General features: G+C 41.1%; 1 protein-coding gene across 1 annotated transcript in view; it reads right to left on the bottom strand.

Annotated features, from left to right (window-relative positions):
• The window catches only part of LOC136875451 (ionotropic receptor 75a-like), a 120999-nt gene extending 119221 nt beyond the window's left edge, over positions 1-1778 (bottom strand). Inside the window, exon 1 of the mRNA XM_067149001.2 lies at positions 1622-1778. Within this exon, the coding sequence (XP_067005102.2) occupies positions 1622-1778 (157 nt within the window). The remainder of the gene's footprint in view (positions 1-1621) is intronic.
• Positions 1779-19796: the final 18018 nt, after the last annotated feature.

The following is a 19796-nucleotide window of genomic DNA, read 5'->3' as shown; positions in this document are numbered from 1 at the left end:
GACCCTGCTTTAGTTTACGCTACTGCTGGCCAGGTGTTCCCAACGGATAAGAAAATCAGACCTCACTGGTAACCTTCAGACTTCCCTTTTACAAATATCAAACACACATGCACTTGTAATACGGAGAGAAACTCACCTACGTATTTCAACCAAATCTCTAAACCTTCAAAGATTTTATCGGCGGCAGTTCAGGAAAATTTCACCGTCCACTTTAATATTCTGCTTGAACCTTTGACATGAATATGTAACAAGTTACTTTGAGAGCAAAACCCCGCAGTTTCTTGCAGACGAGTGACGTGGGCTTCGCCGTTCAGACCATCAGACAGAATGTGTAAAATAGGTGGAGAGGGTTTCTGATATACCCTCTGGGAGGGACGCCACCCTCTCCAAGAGGCTCGGTTATGCAATCTGCTAATTCCACATCCACTGAGACAATTTTCTTGAAATTTATTCCATAACTTCGGACAGATTTACAATTCATTATGGTGTTAATTTTATATTTTTCCCATAATTGCAACGGGCGAAATGAATTATTTCTGCCCTGGAGTTTCGCGGCATTTTCTTCAGGAAATGACCTCGCCATGTGTCGCCGATCCGCGGACATGACGCAAACTTTCCTCCAGGCTTAACTGCATTTGTATTTACCCTGGGGATTCTATCTTCACATTCGGTTTATACATAATTTAGATCCTTTATTCCTGGATTTACCATGTCACCAAAATCTCTCGTTATGGAGGATTTCTCGAAATTGACAAATTATTCGTTACTCGAGGTCCACCGAAGTATTCCGGCATTTCACGAGATCGCGGCTCGCTTGTCACGGAGAGTTCGTTCCCACGAGACAGAGAGGCTCTTGAAATAAAAAAAACATGGCTTCTCTCAAAATAGTTGTTTGTAGCTGAAATAAATATTTGGAATTATTTTTTTCATCGTACAATTATGGGTTCAGTAGAGCACAGTTTTCTGCGAGACGTTTAGAATTTAACCTTATTTTCTTGACACGGCATAAGCTCAAAAGCATATACAGTATCATGTCTATAAGTACGGGCCGTGAATGCATTAATGGCAACATTATTATTATTATTATTATTATTATTATTATTATTATTATTATTATTATTATTTGATTGCACCGACACAGATGGGTCTTATGGCGTCGATGGGACAGGAAAGCGCTAGGACTGGGAAGGAAGCAACCGTTGCCTTAATTAAGGTACTGCCGCAGCATTTGCCTGGTGTGAAAATGGGTAACCACGGAAAACCATCTTCAGGGCCGCCGACAGCGGGATTCGAACCCACTATCTCCCGGATGCAAGCTGACAGCCGTGCGATTCTAACCGCACGGACGAATAAGTTTGAATGGTGTCTTGAAAAGTAGGAAAGATCACAATATGGAGACAAAGTTTGAATTCAGGAGGACAAATTGAGACAAATATTCGTTTGTAGCAAGGGGGTATGGGATTGGAATAACTTACCAAGTGATATATTCAATAAATTTCCAATTTCTTTGCAATCATTTCAGAGAAGGCTAGCAAGGCAACAGACGGGGAATCTGCCACCTGGGCGACTGCCTTAAATCCAGATCAGTAATGGGTATCAGAAGACCAAGTGAAGTACTTACCATTTCCCCAGCACACGAAAGCGTTCACACGTGACGGTGGAGCGGCTTTGTTGCTAAAGTCGAGGAAGTCCTTGATGAACCGCACGGCGGTCGGGATATGGAGACCCTGGGCACTCCATATCCACAAGACTACGAGCAGTAACGGAAGAGCGTTCATCAGGGCTGCTGCAGGAGAACTACATGCACATGGGCGGGCCACCGACGTTCCTCAAATATTGAGTCCACACGCAAGGAAACTTAATGGCAGTCTTTCTGGATGTGGTCCCCTGAATGGGAGGAGTTACATCTGGTAATGTCAGTGGCTATTTGTGAGGGGCGTAGAAAAGCGTTTGCATTTCAAGGTATCCGTAATCAAGCTAGGTATCACGTGAGAATGCTGCTCAGTCTTACGTAAGTCTAACCACTATTTTCTTTTCAAATGTTATGTTAAGAAATGGGCAATCGGTCTACCAACAGATTTAAACTCTATTTTTTGCCAAGAGACTATTTCTGTGACTTTACTGAGCCCGCCGCTCCCTGGTTATCCGTGTGAGCCCCTGTCTCCGGAGAGATATATGCTGCGTGAGGTACAGATACCGGTGCACCCATTGCCGCTCCTCTGTCGGTCTTGATATAAAAATATCTTGTTATTTATTATTGTGACATAATAATTCATACGTGAAAAATAAATGAGGTACTTTTGTAAGTGTGTTTGTTGTCAGAGGTTCGGTTATTCTGGATTGACATGGTTGACTTTAGCCTACAAGTAATACAAAGCCTGCTTACTGTCAATGCTCTCTTCAGAATCAGTGTCCTGCTGGCAGAGCGCGCCTTGACCACTGCAGCGTTGGTACACCACCTCATCTTACCTCTACACTATACTTCCTGTATATGATACACGTTACTGAGCAGAACGAAGTAGAAAATAATAAATGTTCACCTTTTACCCCTGGGAGTTCAATTCAACCGTGGATTTTCATTTCAGATAACACACATAACTGTTGAAATTCATGTCTGGCATTTAAAATGTTATAAGATCTGCACTAGATATTTTTACTACCGCACAGTAACAAGCAGCGACCCGGCGATACTCATCTGTCATGCCATTAGCGTAGATGGTGGGACAAAGGGGCGCAGAAACGTCTGCAGTAATTTTCTGCTTAGTTCCTCAGGGTGATCACTTTTCCCACACTCTAGAATAGGATTTTTCGCAACATGTCGCGACAGTATTTCGGTTAATGTTTGTGCTATTGTTGGACTGCCCAGCGTTACCGATATCATTTCGTCCGTTACTTGCCCCAGTTTCATCAGCAGTGAAACAAAACTTGGCTTTGGATATCTGAGACGACCTCTGTCTCTGATTTTTATTAATGACGTTAGTGAAGGTGGACTATGGATTCTACTTATTTTATCAAGACGGTCTTGACATGAAATGTAGTCTTCGACAGCTCTGACCAAATACTCTCCAATATATGCCATTGCAGCACTCGACATAGAAGAACATGGTGCTCCTTCGGCTTTCTTTTCGATGCTCTCCAGTTGTGTTTGAAAATGTCTTGCTAACTTGGATTCGTTGCTGCCGGTTCATCCGCGTAATTGTTGAGCTAGTACGTTTCCCTGTTGAGTTAGATGTTGCCGTCCAGTCACTGCAGGCGTACCGGGTGCTACATTTCCCGCGAGAGATGCTCTAACGAGTCCAGTTGTTATGTACGGCCTGTGTAACACTTGCAGCTACCTCTAAGTTGTCTGATGCAACTAAATAAGCTTTCTACTTCATCAGAAGAAAATTTCCTGGTTAGCACAAAATGGAAGCCATTCTCAAGCAGGTACTTGACAAACAGGATGGCAGATTTTTCGTCAGACAAGCTACTTGATAAGTTTCTTTATTTATGAATTCCGCCGGACTTGCTGATGCTTTCCCCTGGAGTTCCAGATAGGAAATGAAGTCATTCTCCAGCCATTCATGTCCTTCATCATCAACTGAGAAGAAGTGCATTGCGTCTTCATTCCGAGCGCGAATATGCTGCAAAGTGTTCTTCACGTTGAGGATCGTGAAGCATTTATTAACTACCTTCAAGAACTCATTAGTACCTTCAGCACCCTGAAATTCTTTTATTCCAACCCGAGACCCGTATTGCCTCTAGAAATCGAGCGCCGAAGTGACATCTGAAGAGAAAGTATCCACGGCTCTGCCCTCGTGCTTCTTCTCAAATGTTGTCGGGAAGACATGTTTGTGCGTCAGTCTTCTTACTAATTTTACTTTCATACCTTTCTGTAAGTCGTACAACTTCCTGATGAACCTGTATCAGGTATGGGTTTCCATCCTTGACCAAATGTTTCTTCACGTCTAGTAATGCATTTCTTAAATATTTCAATATATGGCAATGGTCATAAGAGAGAAAGACATTCCGAGGGATGTGGCACAACCGGTAGAGGGGTACTGAGTGATTATCTGTCGCTATACGTACAGCTCGAAAAGAAACCTTTTCCAGTTTATCAGTAACTTGAATAGCAAGTTCATGAAGTACTTCAGGCTTTAGGCCCTTAGTAAAATAAAAAAGTAGGCTACAGGGATTTTAAAATGAGAAGCAAGTCCAACGAACACAAAACACAGAACTTGTGTTTCAATCACTTTTCCTAGGCCTGAATCTTTTTCCAGTCCACCCAGTGACACAAGTCCCTGCTTCACAGTAAAGTGCGCGGGGTTGAATAGCCATCTCATCTACAATAATAGAGCCAAGTATATTTACTCCTTCGGTGCATTTTGCTTCTTCGTGAAGGCTCTTAAAGCTTGAAATAATTACGCCAGTAGTGCTTCCAACATAACGTTTGATACTAGACTTAGAAGGCAAGCTTAACAGTTCGCTACTTCGTATAAATCTGTAACCTGTCGGGAACTTACTGTGCCAGTACAGTTATATCACTCCACCTGGGCATTTTTTGTACAAACACTTTAAGCTGTTCTTGTAGTAACTTTGCTTTTAAATTTCCGTCGGCACTCGAAGCTTCAACTTCGTCTAGATTATAATCGACCATTTTTTTTCTCCAGCCTACTGACTTGTTTTTTGATTTGCTGTTGGTAACGCCTCAGTACATACATCTTCTGCTTTGCATGTCGAAGTGACCGACTCAGTGTTTGTAATGTCCTATTCCGAGAGTTTATGTTGCAAATGTAACTTTGTTTGTGTAGACACATATTTCTTGGCTAAATCACTACCGCTTGAGATACGAGTTGGGGAGGGGGCTTCATCAGGAGTACAAGAATTATTTGGAAAAGAACTAGCATTGGGAGATGTTCTGGGTGTAATTGATTTTCCAATACATCTTCTTGGCATTGAGAGTTTAATTTTCTCACTTGGCAGGTAATCACTAAAGACGCTGGGCACCGCATCAGGCTTTAACCGCTTTACCTTTAGTTCAGGTTTGTAGTCATATTACATAAAGAGATTAAAGGAAATTATTATTATCAGAACAGGAGGAATAATAATAAGTAACCTAATTTTTGCCGTCACATGGTCTGCGTATTTACTGTACCATATCTTGTCTGCTTATTGCTTTAATCCACAATTTCCTAGTTGGCTCTTGGCAAGGGAATTCATGGAAAATACTTCCAAGAACTTTATTTCTAGAGCCTTGTTTACAAACCGGTACGCAACAGTACACCACCGCAATATAATTGACAGATTTTAACAATACGACGTCACCGAGGTGTTAATGTGAGGTTGAATTGCAGCGGGTGTAGCGGCAAATATAGCATCCACAGTGCGGAGTGGCAGGCCACGGCCTACTCGAAGTTCCGGCCTGCTATAGATGACAGTTCCATTGTGATGACGTCAGCCGTTTAGTGCGTTGATATGGAGGTACGAGTTTTGTTTTCGTGGTGGTTTGGTAGCACGTTGTTGTTATTTCAACGTTATTAGAGGTATTCGTTCGTGTTTCCAAGTGATAACTGTATGAAAACGCATCAGTAAAAATGCATTTTCATCAATAGTGTGTGTTAAATACTATAGCACTGTAATATCAGCAGCGTGGTGTTAAGAAGTATTGCTGGGTTATGTGATAGTTTAGGTGAACTCACTGAGCTATTATGAATTCTTCGATGTTATGCGTTTATCGGCTGATTATTGCATTTCCTTTGTCACATTGTGAGAACAAGTATCGTATCAGCAATATAGGAATTACACGCGACGACGGAGACTGAGTAGGCGTAGTTGGCCGTGGGCAGGCCTTTCATTACTTGTAGGCTAAGGGCTGACACGATTACAGTACTATCTTATTGTCATGACCTTACATATCGAGATGATAGTGTAGATGTTCAAAATGTGCTCCATTACGCTGTAGGCAGTGTTCATACCGATCACGCAGATTTTACAACATATTCTGGAACGTAGGTTGCTGCAGTGTCCTGAGGAACGAGACGATCTTCTGACGTAATGCAGGCACAGTTTTGGGTGGATATGGACAATTGAAAATGTGCTCCTTTAACATTTCCCACACGTGGTGTGAGATCGGGGGAATGTGATGGGTAGGGGAACTCAGCCCCGGGGGAAATTACTCGTCCTGGAAAGGTTTCTTGCAGCATAACCATAGTCTGTCGGGCGGTGTGGGAGGTCTTGTTGGAACCACTGTCTATTCATCTGCATGTTCCTGGCACGACAAAACCTTCTTAGATCCTGATCACCATTTCCTATAGCGTTCCTAGTTAACAGTAAGAGGTGCACCATCATCATTCTCTATGAAATACGGATCTAGCACACCGTTTCCTGACACTGCACACCAAATCTTCACACGCACACTATGTAGCGGTTTCTGGACTATAGTGTCTGGCCTCTTGAAACCAAGAAAGCGTGTTGTTTGGCGATTGATAAAACTGTCCAAGTGAATGTGACTTTCGTCGGGGAACCACACGTTGAAAAAGAAATCTCGATCCTCGTACACCATAGCCAAAAATCGTGCACAGTATTCCTCCCTGACATGCCTAGCGTTGCCCAACCTGTGTTCGGTACGTTACTCCACCTATGTCTTTAAACAATCGTCGAAGTGACGTAGCGCTGATGTTTAATTTCAGGGCTGTTCGCCGAAGACTTCGCTTTGGAGACTGCAACACCTGATTGAGGACATGCCCATGATTTCCATTTGTGGACACAGTTACTGGCCTACCAGACTTTCCCTTGCGTTGACACAATACACTACCCGTACGACGGATAGATAGCTAGGTGCCGGCTTATTGAAGTGTTCACGATATTGTTCCGCCACTAACTTTAAGCTCGGCCCATCTTGATAACCGTTTCGGTACGAGCGAAAATAACACTCCACTATAAACAATTTTTCCTTCGTCGCGAGGCCCATTGTCACTTCCAATCACAGAGCACCAGGGCGATGTAACAGCACGCGCATGCGCACTGCGCGAAAATGAGTACTGTATATTTTGGCGCACATCGTATGTGTGGCAGTATTGGATGGTGACCCATCCGTATATTCACCACGCCGAATATTGCTTTAGTTATAAGCAACTGGCTTCACTGTGTGCTAGTTACTGTACTCTGCCTTGGCTGTAGTGCTTCTCTTATGGGAGTCGGCTTGGTGGAGAGTGTGATAGAGGTGTGTTTTGGGCCAAAAGTAAGTTTCGAACTAATATATGGAGAAGGGTGGATGTGTCTTGGTTGGGCTGGTGGGTGTGGGAGGTGGTGAGAGGATTTGGGTTCGAAGATGGTGGTATTGGGAGGCTGGGTAGTGGGGGAGGGTGGTTGTGTATGTTTTGAGATGTTGTGCACATCTGTAGTGTGCTTTTATTGCCTTTTTAAGGAATGGGCAACCACGCAATGAGGCGGCATGGATGCATTGGAAGTTTATAAGTTTATCAATCATTCTGCAGTCAGTGCACTTGAAATCTTCCCACTAAACTCTGAGTAAGTTAACCCACAAAGACAATTAAAATAACAATTTCTATAATCAGTCATCATATTACTGGGGACGATAAATCACAAAACGCTGTGCTTAACACTTCCAAACTCGTCCGAGAACTGTCTGGAAGGCCGGCACAGTCACATTGCCACCGGAGAAACGGAAATAAATAGTCGGAATTCCATCATGAAATTGGCTTAACACAATTCAGTCAAACTGATGCGGAGGTGTAGAGCAATGACACAGGCCAAGGAACCTTTCAGAGCTGAGCCTACTTACAGTTGTCCCGCACGCACTAGTGATGCATGGGATGCCTAATCACTTGTTTTCGAAGGAGTGCTACAACGTGCTGTATTGTGGATGTTGCCAGTCATTTTACTGCACACGTTCCATAACGGTGCATTTGTATACATACCAAACGTGCAGAAAAGAAAAGTTAATAAGTTATTAATTTATACACGTGTAGACATTCCAGTGTATTGCCCGACTCATTGGCTGAATGGTCAGCGTCGAGGCCTTCGGTTCAGAGGGTCCCGGATTCGATTCTCGGCTGGGTCGGGGATTTTAATCGTGTTTGATTTATTCTTCTGACTCGGGGACTGAGTGTTTGTGATTGTTCCAGCACTTTCCTCTTCATATTCAGACAACACACTACACTACCAACCGCGACAGAAGTACGCAATAGTGATTACATCCTTCCATATAGGGTTGGCGTCAGGAAGGGCATCCTGCCGTAAAAAGGGCCAAATCAACATGTGCGACACAGTTCGCACCCGCGACTCCACAGGTTTGGGAAAAGCGGTAGAAGAAGAAGAAGACATTCCACTCTATAAAAGAGTTGTTTGTATGAAACAAAAACAAATAGTGTTCGGCTGAATTCTCCACAGATTAAAATAATGTCCGTGTATTCGTCGCTGCTGAACACTAGTGCTATGCAGTAGTAAACGAGCTTTACTAATCCAAGGGGTTGCATTAGACGGGTAGCGCTGAGGAACTCGCTGTGAGCGACTGTTCCGCTGGCAGAAGTGTCCCTGTGAAAATCAGTTAGTAGATAACCCATTCATCATATGTGCATGCGGGACATTTATAAGTAGAAAGTACGGCGCTCGCGAGCCGCCTGGTATTTGGTCCTTCCTATGGACCAATATGAGGCGAAGGCTAAAGTAGGGATGATTAGCAGTAATAAGAAGCACTGTAAAAAGCTGAAGGGTGCATCTACATAAAAGCTCATATAAAAGAGCGAAATGCGAGTAGAGATAATGAAGTACTTGAGCAGAAAATATCTTAAATTTGCAACTGATATGCTCTCAGATGATCGTCGACTAAAGCGATATCTATACGAGAGTGTACCTGTGTCATAGGAAATATCTAATATGAAGGTAAGTTGAATTCAAGAGGTTAGATTGGGACATATCTTCCTTGACAGGAAGAAGAGTAAGGGACTGGAATAATTTATCAAGGAATCTCAGCAACAAAAGTCATACGATGGAAGCTATGAATGGCGTGCTTCGTTTTAACGAGAATGTCCTCCATGCGTATGTATGTGCAAAACTGTTTACGTTGCGTGAACTTATCAATCATTGTGGGTGGCTGATCAAGAGCAAAAACTGCTCAAATGTTGCAAGTCCATGTTCAGTAACTTAATAAATTCACGAACGTTTTCTGAACTTTTCTTAGTGTAGCCCTGCTCCTTCCAGCTGAGCTAAGTCGTTGATCTCGCCAGCAGCTAACATAAACCGGTCTGTATTAACGACACTGAACAGCCAGCACTGAGCGTTTATTTCTTGACTTTGGGACGCCCGGTAGTTGTGGTTGAGCACCCTTCTCATTCATGTTCCAGTTCCTTAATTCCGGTATGACGAAGGGAGTTATGTCCCCAAGAAGCCTAATTCGGGATTCCACATTCTCGCCTTTCTTCGGGATCCATGCTTCTCAGCCATAAGTGCCTATGTCGCTGACCAGTTTGCATTTGGTTCTTTCACTCATGTTCCTCCTTTTAGAGATATATGTTATTCGTTTCAAGCCCGCTTGACTTCATGGATGTCGTGACCTGTACGAAGAACTAAAATCGTTAGTGATAGGCTTTCTGCTGTTACATGCATCTTAGCACGAGATGAAGACCATTAAGTCCTTAGGTCTTGATTTGTTCGACCACTGAGTGGTTTCAACACCAGGAAAGGAGTGGCAGCCTGTAGCAAAAAAACAAGAGTAAACAGCACACTGTAGAGTTTTGCCTCCCAATAACAGATTTTATACCATTTAAGAAAACTATAAGAAGTCCTAGCCTCTGAAAATGAAAGGCCAAGGTTAGACATTTTTGTGTTTAAAGGGCTCTTAGATAACAAAACAGGAGAAATCTAAAAAATAATATTTTAGGTGCGGAGCAAACATTTGGCCATGAGGGCGTTTGCGGGTTCTGTGGTAGGAGAAATTTTGACATTAACTTCATTTGTTTTCTGTCCAGTTTGATCTTAAGGGGTAAAGTACGACATACTTGTAAAAACATAATTTTTGGAATATTTGGGAGAGGGGTTCTAGGGTTACTTTTGGTTGTATCATATATGATACGCCCTGAAGAAAAATATACAAGAATTACAAACGTAAAATGCAGAATGTTTCATGTATGATACAAAAGGTCGCTAGAGGCTAGACATATTCTGGTAAGGATTAAAAGAAGCACTAGAAAGTTTAAGATATTTTTTTAAAAAGATCTGCAGTATGTCTACATTGGTACTTAGCCTACCATTAACTGATGACACTGTAAGCAAAGGTCGAGGTTTCAGACCCGCGCTCGAGCGTGTAACGGGCTTTTCACCAATTAAAACAGGAAAATAATTGTAAGTATTTCAATGTCTCAATATACCACCGTATGTATTAAGAAAATGCAAAATTAGAAGGCCGAGAAAGCTGTACACCACAGCTATAGCAAAGCATTAGAATTATTTTGCTGTCTTACTGTAACTCAAGGGTTCATCAGTTATTTAAAATACCTTTGTCAGTTGCACTTGGTTTATAAATCTATATAAATAAAATTGTAGGGGGTCGCTGTCTGTAATATCTTATATTTTGCCAATTTTTGAGATGTTTATCTGTTGTGGGTCAACTCAAGATCGTATCTGGTTTGTCTGTTTGTCCGTCTGTTCCACCATGACGGCGAAACGGTTGCAAAGATCTCGACTAAAGAGTATTCTCATCCAGAAGAAGGTATAGATATGCATGTGAATTAAAAATCACAGAATAGACTGGGTTTTATAGGAAGACCAGAACAGGTTTTTCAGTTTTCTCTTACATTTGCTGTAAAATAGACCGTCCCTTCATAACTTCACTTCGTCTTCTGTGGTTTTCGTGCTCTGCATTGAGTGACCGACAACATGGCAATATCTCCGGCTGGGAAGTAACGCCATTCCTCTCAACTCGTAGTTGAAGCTGCCGTTCTGCATTACGCAAGTGAGCCTACCGTTATAGTAGAAATTTCCGAACTCGACTGTGAACGTGGCCTGTCATTATCATCAAAACTTCCCAACGCACACCGCACATCGGAAGCAACGTATGAGGTCGTCCCAGGGGTTTCTCTGGTGGTGGTGGTGGTGATTATTGTTTTAAGAGGAAGTACAACTAGGCAACCATCCTCTATATAACACTAATAAGAGAAAAAAATGGAAGGGATCCGACACTTCGAAAAATAAAGATGTCGGCCAAAGGAAGACAAGGGCCACGAAGGGCGTGAAAATGAAAGACTCCCTAGCCCTCGCAAACCTAATAGCGTCGGAGTCGGAAAAGAACAAGAGTTGACCAAGGGAGGTCGGACAGGATAGATGAAAGTGAGGAGCCTGGCACCAGTAAGTGGAAGCAATGCCAGGACTCAGCTGAGGGCCCCGTGGTCGCCAACCCACGCTCCACAGTTCAGAGCCCCTGGGGCCCCTTTTAGTCGCCTCTTACGACAGGCAGGGGATACCGTGGGTGTTATTCTACTACCCCCACCCACAGGGGGAAAGGGGGGGGGGTTCTCCAGGATAATACTAAGAGACATGCAATCTTTCTCACTGCGTGTACAGTATAGTAAAGAAGATTGCAACGAAGCACAGGTACATTAGCTAGTCAATTATAAACTTGTGTTACGCTTTAGTCTATACCAATTTGAAATGAATGTACAATTCTGCTACAATTTATTCATTCTCATTTTACTGTTAACTCTGTGCAAATGCGATGTTTAGTTTCACGTTAATATTATACCTTTTGATGAATAAATTCATCTTTTCTCTCTCTCTTCAGAACACTATAAAAAGCTCATTCAAAAATGTATAAACGCCAGAAGATGCTAAATTTAAGATTTAAAAACGCAAATTGATTACCAACACCACATATAATATTTCCTGTAGATCTTGAATACTTGTAGGTCTACCAGCAAAAGCATGGAACAAAACATGTGACGATGTTAATTACTTTCATGTTCTTGTGGTGGTGATTACTGTTTTAAGAGGAAGTACAACTATGCAACCATCCTCTATATAACATAATCAGAGGGAAATATAGAAGGGATCCGACACTTCGAAAAATGAAGATATCGGCCAAAGGAAGACAAGGGCCACGAAGGGGGTGAAAATGAAAGACTCTCTAGCCCTCGCAAACCTAATAGCGTCGGGGTCGGAAAAGAACAAGAGTTGACCAAGAGAGGTCGGATAGGATAGATGAAAGTGAGGAGCCTGGCACAAGTAAGTGGAAGCAATGCCAGGACTCAGCTAAGGGCCCCGTGGTCGCCAATCCACGCTCCGAAGTTCAGAGCCCCTGGGGCCCCTTTTAGTCGCCTCTTACGACACGCAGGGGATACCGTGGGTGTTATTCTACCGCCCCCACCCACAGGGGCATGATGGCGAGGAGAAGCCTGCTGCGATCGCAGCTGTTACTCCCCCGCTGTACTTGTTAATATCGTGGGGGTGACAGCCGAACTCGACACGAGGTCACTGGGGTTTTCTCTGTTTGGGGATTCAGTCCCGAGTGTCGGCAACGACTGAAACTTCGGGTATATTAGCTAATACGCGGGATAAGGTGCGCGTCCGAAAAGATTCCGGATGGTCGCCACGGGTGAATTCGGGGAGGGGCCATCACCTCTACGAAAGCTTCCTGTGTTAGGTCAAGGAAGCAAGACACCCGCATCGTATTTGGAAGTGTCCTTGGGGTGACAGCCGAAGTCCAGATGAGGTCAAGGACTGTTGATCTATTTTGAGGATCAGTCTGCCACCGAGTCGCAGAATGACTGAAGCCTGGGAGACATCAGCAAATAAGTGTTGGGTACGATGCGCGTCCCACCATTGCAACTTGCTGCATTAATCAAACCTACTTTCTTTGGCTGCGAGGTCGCTGGTTTCCTCCAGCTTCCTCCTAAGTTCCAAACTGGCGTTCGAAAACATTCTGGGAAAGAATAAAGCTCTGAATCTGTAGATCGTCTGCACAAGTAGGGGCGTGGACCACCTTCGAAATGAAGGCATATATCAGAGTACCTTTCTTGATAGCTTCCTGCTCTTCGTGGATTTATCACATACTACAGATGCAAGAGATGGACTTAGAAGTGTTCTATCCGCTATCTGACAAGAGAGAAGAAACGTGCGGTGAATCAACAAAATGACGTATGTTTAGTTGCTGTAAAGTGCTTCAATTGTAAATGTTGCTATCAATAGATGGCCATTAAATCTATGTATGGGCAATTTTGTCTATTCTTATGATTTTCAACAGCACTGTTCTTAACTGCAGTACTGTTTTATAATCAATCGAATATAGAAGACCGTAGCTGATCTGACAACCATAGCGTTCTCGGAAACCGAGGAACAGGGAGAGGGAAATGATTGTTTCAATCTTAACTTACGATACATACAGTTTACAAAACTGAATATAGCATAACTGAGAAACATGCAGTACAAACACAAATAAAGGTGTCTGGAAAATTTAAAATTTAACATTTGTAAGTAATTTAGGAATCGAGCAGAGAAAGTGTATCAGAAACATTATTGTAACAAATTAAACTTCTCGGACATATTCAACAGATACCCTCCCAGTCCCTTCATATCATGTCCGACTCCTGGAATTAATATTGACTCTCGAAAGAAAAAACATGCAGACTAATAGAATTACGACGATAAATGCTTTAGACTTATGCACAGCTCTCTTACTAACTAGCACCAGTTTATTACTTCACAATCCGCTAATAATGAATAATTTTGCAATTCTTCCCGGATACATCCATTATATGTTCAATAACTTTACAAACGTATTGAACCCTTGAACTTACCGTTCCATCGTTGGTCGGCCACAGCTGCTGCAGTAGAGCAATATCGAACTCTTAAATCTTGGGGTCGTAGTGAGAATATTTCGGTCACGATCTTAACCAAACAGAAGAGAGCCTAACTACTTGAAATGAGGAGCGAAAAAAGAACAATTATAGATCATTTAACGTTTCAACGCAGTCACATTGCATTGCGTGACTTTTATCAGTTACAGTTATTGAAGAACTTTTTTTTGGAGAAAAGCAGAAATATCACAGATTAGTGGACAGCGAAAACTAGAGCAACGAAAATAAAACCTGAAAATCGGGCACTTTTTGATCCAAACGATAACTGAGAATTAATGCACACGATCCGTGGAAAATCTGACCTTCAACAAGTAGAGTTCCAGATTTACATTTAATTAAGGTTATCCACCAGTCAAATACCCTGTCGGATATGGAAACACCCGCCGAATGGACCCTTAGTCGAAACAAATTGACTATTGCGAAATACTACTGGAAAGCATGGTGTTCACTACGAGTTAACAGCAGCGGTCATAATTAAAAATAACATTCCACCATGTATTGTCATCTCGTGACACCCTTAAGTTATGGAATAATCCCGATGCTGAAACGTGCATCACACAAACAGCTGTTCAGAAGGAACCAACAACAACTCGATCCGAGAGGATCTTACGTTACGTTGTTCTGAAGGAACAAAACTGCGAAATGCAGGAAACACTTATTCATCATGCATTTAGAAGAAATACTAAACACTGAAGTTAATGAAACAGTGGTAAGTCACTTGAAACAGGTTATAAACGGTCACGTTAAGTTTAATATACTTACAAGCCCGCATGATAAAATAAATTCCAAGAATACCAAAACAATCTAAGGACGTCTTTCCAATTTACAACCGATGCCTACATTACAGATCCATCTACTTATGTTTCTCCCAATAAAGTAACTACAAGTTATTGATAGATCAAAGTCAACTATTATAAATGAAAGAACGAAAATTGAAAAATAAAATATATTCCCAGGTGACGAATCGAAACCGCATTCGTAACTCAAGTCTCACATAAATAAGCTAAGTGTCAACACGCACACAATCAAAGCAATCGGACGTCTGAACGACAAAACAATTAAGTCCGGAAATAAATAATAAAAATACTAAAGTTCAATGAATTCAAACGTGCGTGGCAAACAGCAGTAAATAATCAATCACCGTTAGCTCAGTATCCAATGTTGGACAACCCTCACGTTCATGCCACTAGTGGTTCCGCAATCTTATGTAAACACCTTCCAGCTGGTAAGGGCTGTGCCGAAATATGGCCTCAATATTACTTTGCTAACACTCTTCGCATTACATACACGACTACAGACACTACCATCGTTCAAGTCTATCGTCGAGCGTACATAGTGTCTACATACCCTAAAAATAACATCTATATACACACACACGGATCCTAAACCTATCGTTGAGCGTAAATGGGGATGTCTACTCATCAGTAAACTCCTATGATAACGCGTAACGTCCTAAATCTATTGTCGAGCGGCAACTGTCAGGCGAAATCGTAACTTCAAACACATTCTTTGATATTTAGTTGGAAACCTTGTCGAAACTATAGCACACAATGAAACGAATCTTGCCACAGAATGAACGCAAGCCTGGAAATGCAACTAAGTCCCTATCTCGTCAATAAAATAAAAAATGAAAATTAATAACGCGCGGCAACACAATCCACGACTCAAACACGATCTCGACATACGCAGTGAAGTTTGGAAAAATAATAATGAATTTCAGCACACGTCTAACTTTACGTGAATATCGCCAAAACAGTAATCATCACCATCGCAAAAATCCACACTGTAATTCTAGGAGAGGCCCAAACGTCGCCTACCATCTCACTGTTTCAAACATTCATATCCATAAATTATCCAGAGAAGCTAAATTCCTTGAAGCTACACAGCCAAACTATCACTTTAATAACGTCTCATGCCACAATGTTTCCGATTTAATGATAATCTCGTCTCTTAATATAAAACAATATACTGAACGGAAGTTTGTTACAGCAGTTAAATAACACCAACCGTGTATTCAGAATGCCCTTCTATCCTTGAGGTCGCTTACTATAACATTCATTATGCTGACTTTACATCGTCTTTTGGACTTACCTGCCAAGAGCTACAACCTTCTACAGAAATTGTTTTTCACGGGGAGTTCTTGACTTGAAATCACAATGTGCGTCACAAAGCACTCACTTCGGACCAACATTCACCCGGTCAGCTGTTCCGGATTGCTAACGGAATCTCAATACAGCCTGCCTGAGAAATATCACATTTAATATACAGCCTGTCTCAAAAATTCATCTTCATCGCCTATCATCACGGCAGCATTACTCATGAAATACATGCTCCCTATGCCTTCAACATCTACACAAGTATTCTCTCAACGTATCATTCCGACACAATCCATTTCTTCCTGTTTCAAAACCTTTCAAACCTAAATATTCCCATGACGAACAATTTTATAAGGTTCTTCTCATTCATTTTTTTTACAACTTTAGGACCTCAAGAACACAATAACACACCGCGATTTCCTATATCACTAACATACACGGTGTTACAAAAATTACCTTCCCACGAATAAATATAACGTTTATCAGACTTCACTGGATTTCGACACGAACGCATATCTTAGTCAACATTATTGTTGAATACAAATTTAACATCGAAAATTTTATCCGTCTGTAAATATTATTATTATTATTATTATTATTATTATTATTATTATTATTATTATTTCGACTAAAAATTTCTTCTGAACTCAAGGATATTCGAAATTATTGCATTCACCACGACTACATGATTGTTATCACCTTCCTAACTTTACTCAGTTTGAACAATATTTCAAGAATTTTTACACATTATTTTAATTTCGCATTTTAGAGTTTCTCAACGTGAATTTTACTGCCCTGAAGAGTTTCACGCGAAAACCAGAAATATAACACTTTCGCTTGATCATTATTAAATACTAATTCGACACATGCACTGGAAAATTCTATTAGGACAAACAAATTCTATCTACAACATTAATACATATTATAGACAAACCTGTAACAAGTAGTCATCTTGGAGATGCGGCTACATTTAGCCAGCTGACCTCGGATTTAGCGGCTCATGGCTACAGAATACATCATCTTCTTATATATATCTTAAAATACACATATTTTACACTCGCTATCGGTTAACAACACAAATGACGCACTTCCTTCGCTTTTTAGTATGCGACGAACCGCCCTCTCTACTGGCGACTGCGACTGTTTCCCAGGACTCTGCTTTAGTTCACTCTAATAACCGGCCAGGTGTTTCAATAGATAAGAAAAATCAGACCTCTCTCTGACTAGCCTCCGGACTCCCTTTGACAGTATCAAACACAAACAATGTAATAAGAGGAAATCAGCTATGTATTTTAAACAGATATCTATGCCTTCAGAGTTTTTGTCGGCGGAAGCTCAGAAAAATTTCTATCACCTTCAGTTTTATACTCTACTTGAACCATTGACACGAATATTTATTTCAGTTATTACTTTATTAGTTATTAGTTTTTAGTTATTTTGAGAAATAAACCCCGCACTTTCTTGTAGACGAGCGACGTGGGTTCCACCGTCCAGACCTTCAGATAGAATGTGTAAATGTAGGTGGAGGGGATTTCTTTTACACCCTCTGAGAGGACGCTATCCTCACCATGAAGCTTGGTGGTGCAATATCCTAATTCCACATCCGCTGGACCAATTTTCTTGAAATTTATTCCACAAATTCAGACGGAATTATAATTCATTATGGTGTTAATTTTATATTTTTCCCATACCTGCAACGGGCATAATACATTTATTTCTGGCATGCAGTTCGCAGGCTTTCTTCAGAGATGACCTCGACACGTGTCGCAAATCCGCGAGTATGGATGCCAACTTTTCTCCAGGCTTCATTTCATTTAAATTCACACTATAGATTCTGTCTTCATATAATGTTTATTAATAATTTCGATCCTTTATTCCTGGATTAACCATGTCGTTAAAATCTCTCGTTGTGAAGGATTTTCCAAAATTGCTTAATTAGTCAGTACTCGATACCAACCGAAGTGTCCCGGCAATTCACGAGAGGGGGCTCGCTCGTCACGGTGATTTCTGTTCCCACGGAGGGTGAGAATCTTGAAATAAAACATGGCTACTCTCAGAAATGTTACTTGTAGCTGAAATAAATATCTTCAAATATTTTTCATCGTAGAATTATGGGTTCAGTATAAAGCTGCTTTTCGTTACGAATTTCTCTCATATCCTTCTCATCCATAAATTTCCATCATATCACGTATCTCTAAACAATCTTTTATAACGTGTTTCCATCCCGTTTCTTAAGAACAAAGTAAACCTCTTATTTTGCCTGTATGTTTTATTATGCCCCTCATGCCTTTACTGGTGAGATGTAGTGTTTACAGTGCGCTATGTCTTCTGGTATGGGCTATATCAAATTTGTTACTTTCATTGACCTGTCTCAGTCTCGTCCTTGGCTTTGACAATATGAAAGTGACTGAGGTATGAGTGATGCTAGTAATACCATTGCTTATGCAGCCAGTCGCTGTTATGAATGGTGTGAAAATATCGCTCATAGGGTCGGTTGGTGCGTGCATTTCAGTAGGCTTGGCATACTGATATGTAATAGCAACTGCTGGCTTGGTGAGGAAAGCAACGGGAAACTACTTTACTCCTCATTTCCCTAGTACGCCTCTTCAGTGACGCCTAGGCTATTTATGACAGCTGTTGGCGGAGCTTCAGAGGATCAAACCAGCCTTCGAGCTGAATACCCAACATACATACATTATGCCCCTCATTTCCTTATTTGTTATAATCTCTATATTTATCCCCATTCTCCCAATTATATTAGAGAATTCCTCTAGGGACCTCTTACTTTTACACTGTGAAGCAATTTGTTGCTTTTGAATACCATTAACAGACAGGGGGTTTATATGGAGATCAACGAGTTATTTGATATTACACTATTGATTTTCGGTAAGATCTGTCGACTACATGTGAAACGTCCATTCATTTTACATATTATTAGCTGCTCTATGCAGTAGTAATGTTCCGCGCCCCATCCACCCATTCCTTGGTTCTGCTCTCAACTACAGTCTCAGTCAATATTTGACTTCTCACTCCACAGTTAGCTGTAAAACTGGGTAGTCCGATAATTATTTTAGGAAATCTACTCGTAATCCTTAAACTCACCAGATTTCTGCTCCGTACAACACTCTAGATTTAACTAATGCATTAAGTCATTTTTATACACTCTGTAATCAGTGATAGGCATCTTTTTATCCGAAAGTTTAATAGCTGTCAGTGAACTAGTTTTGCTCTTTTTATTTGTTCTGACCGTTTTCTATTTCCACTTAATATCATACCCAAATATTCTTTCTTCACAACTTGTGATCTTGTCGCACCCATCCATCATTTTTAATTCTTTGACAATTGATATCCTTTTTTGGTTTTCTATACATTAATTTGCAACGTCTCTGGTTACAATCGTCGTCACTGCTGTAGCCATATGCGAGCAATGTGTGAAAACTGTACCCACATTTCACCGCGTTCATAGTTTCTAACTCAATCAAACGTATAAATAGAGGAGTTATATCATAGAAAGAAGCATGTAGACCACTAAAACCGGAGTCTCGTCATCAACGCGCACCTTACATCGGGGACCTCCCCGTGGTGTTTCTCGGATAACGCTAAGAGATATACAATCTAATGAAATCTTACTCTCTGCGTGTACAGTAATTTAATTAATCCGTATACAATTTAGTTAAGATATATTTGCCACTAGCACTGTCAAGTAGTTATTTTTTATGCATCTTACTAATTTTGTAGATTATTTGATACATAATAATAATAATAATAATAATAATAATTGTAACCTTAGTACTGGTTACATAAACATAATTAAATCATAATAATAATAAATCTTATGAATTTAAAAACATAG

This window comes from Anabrus simplex, chromosome 6, assembly GCF_040414725.1.
Source record: "Anabrus simplex isolate iqAnaSimp1 chromosome 6, ASM4041472v1, whole genome shotgun sequence".
Taxonomy (NCBI): domain Eukaryota; kingdom Metazoa; phylum Arthropoda; class Insecta; order Orthoptera; family Tettigoniidae; genus Anabrus; species Anabrus simplex.
Note: the sequence above shows the minus strand (reverse complement) of the source record. Positions and strands in the feature narration are given on the sequence as shown.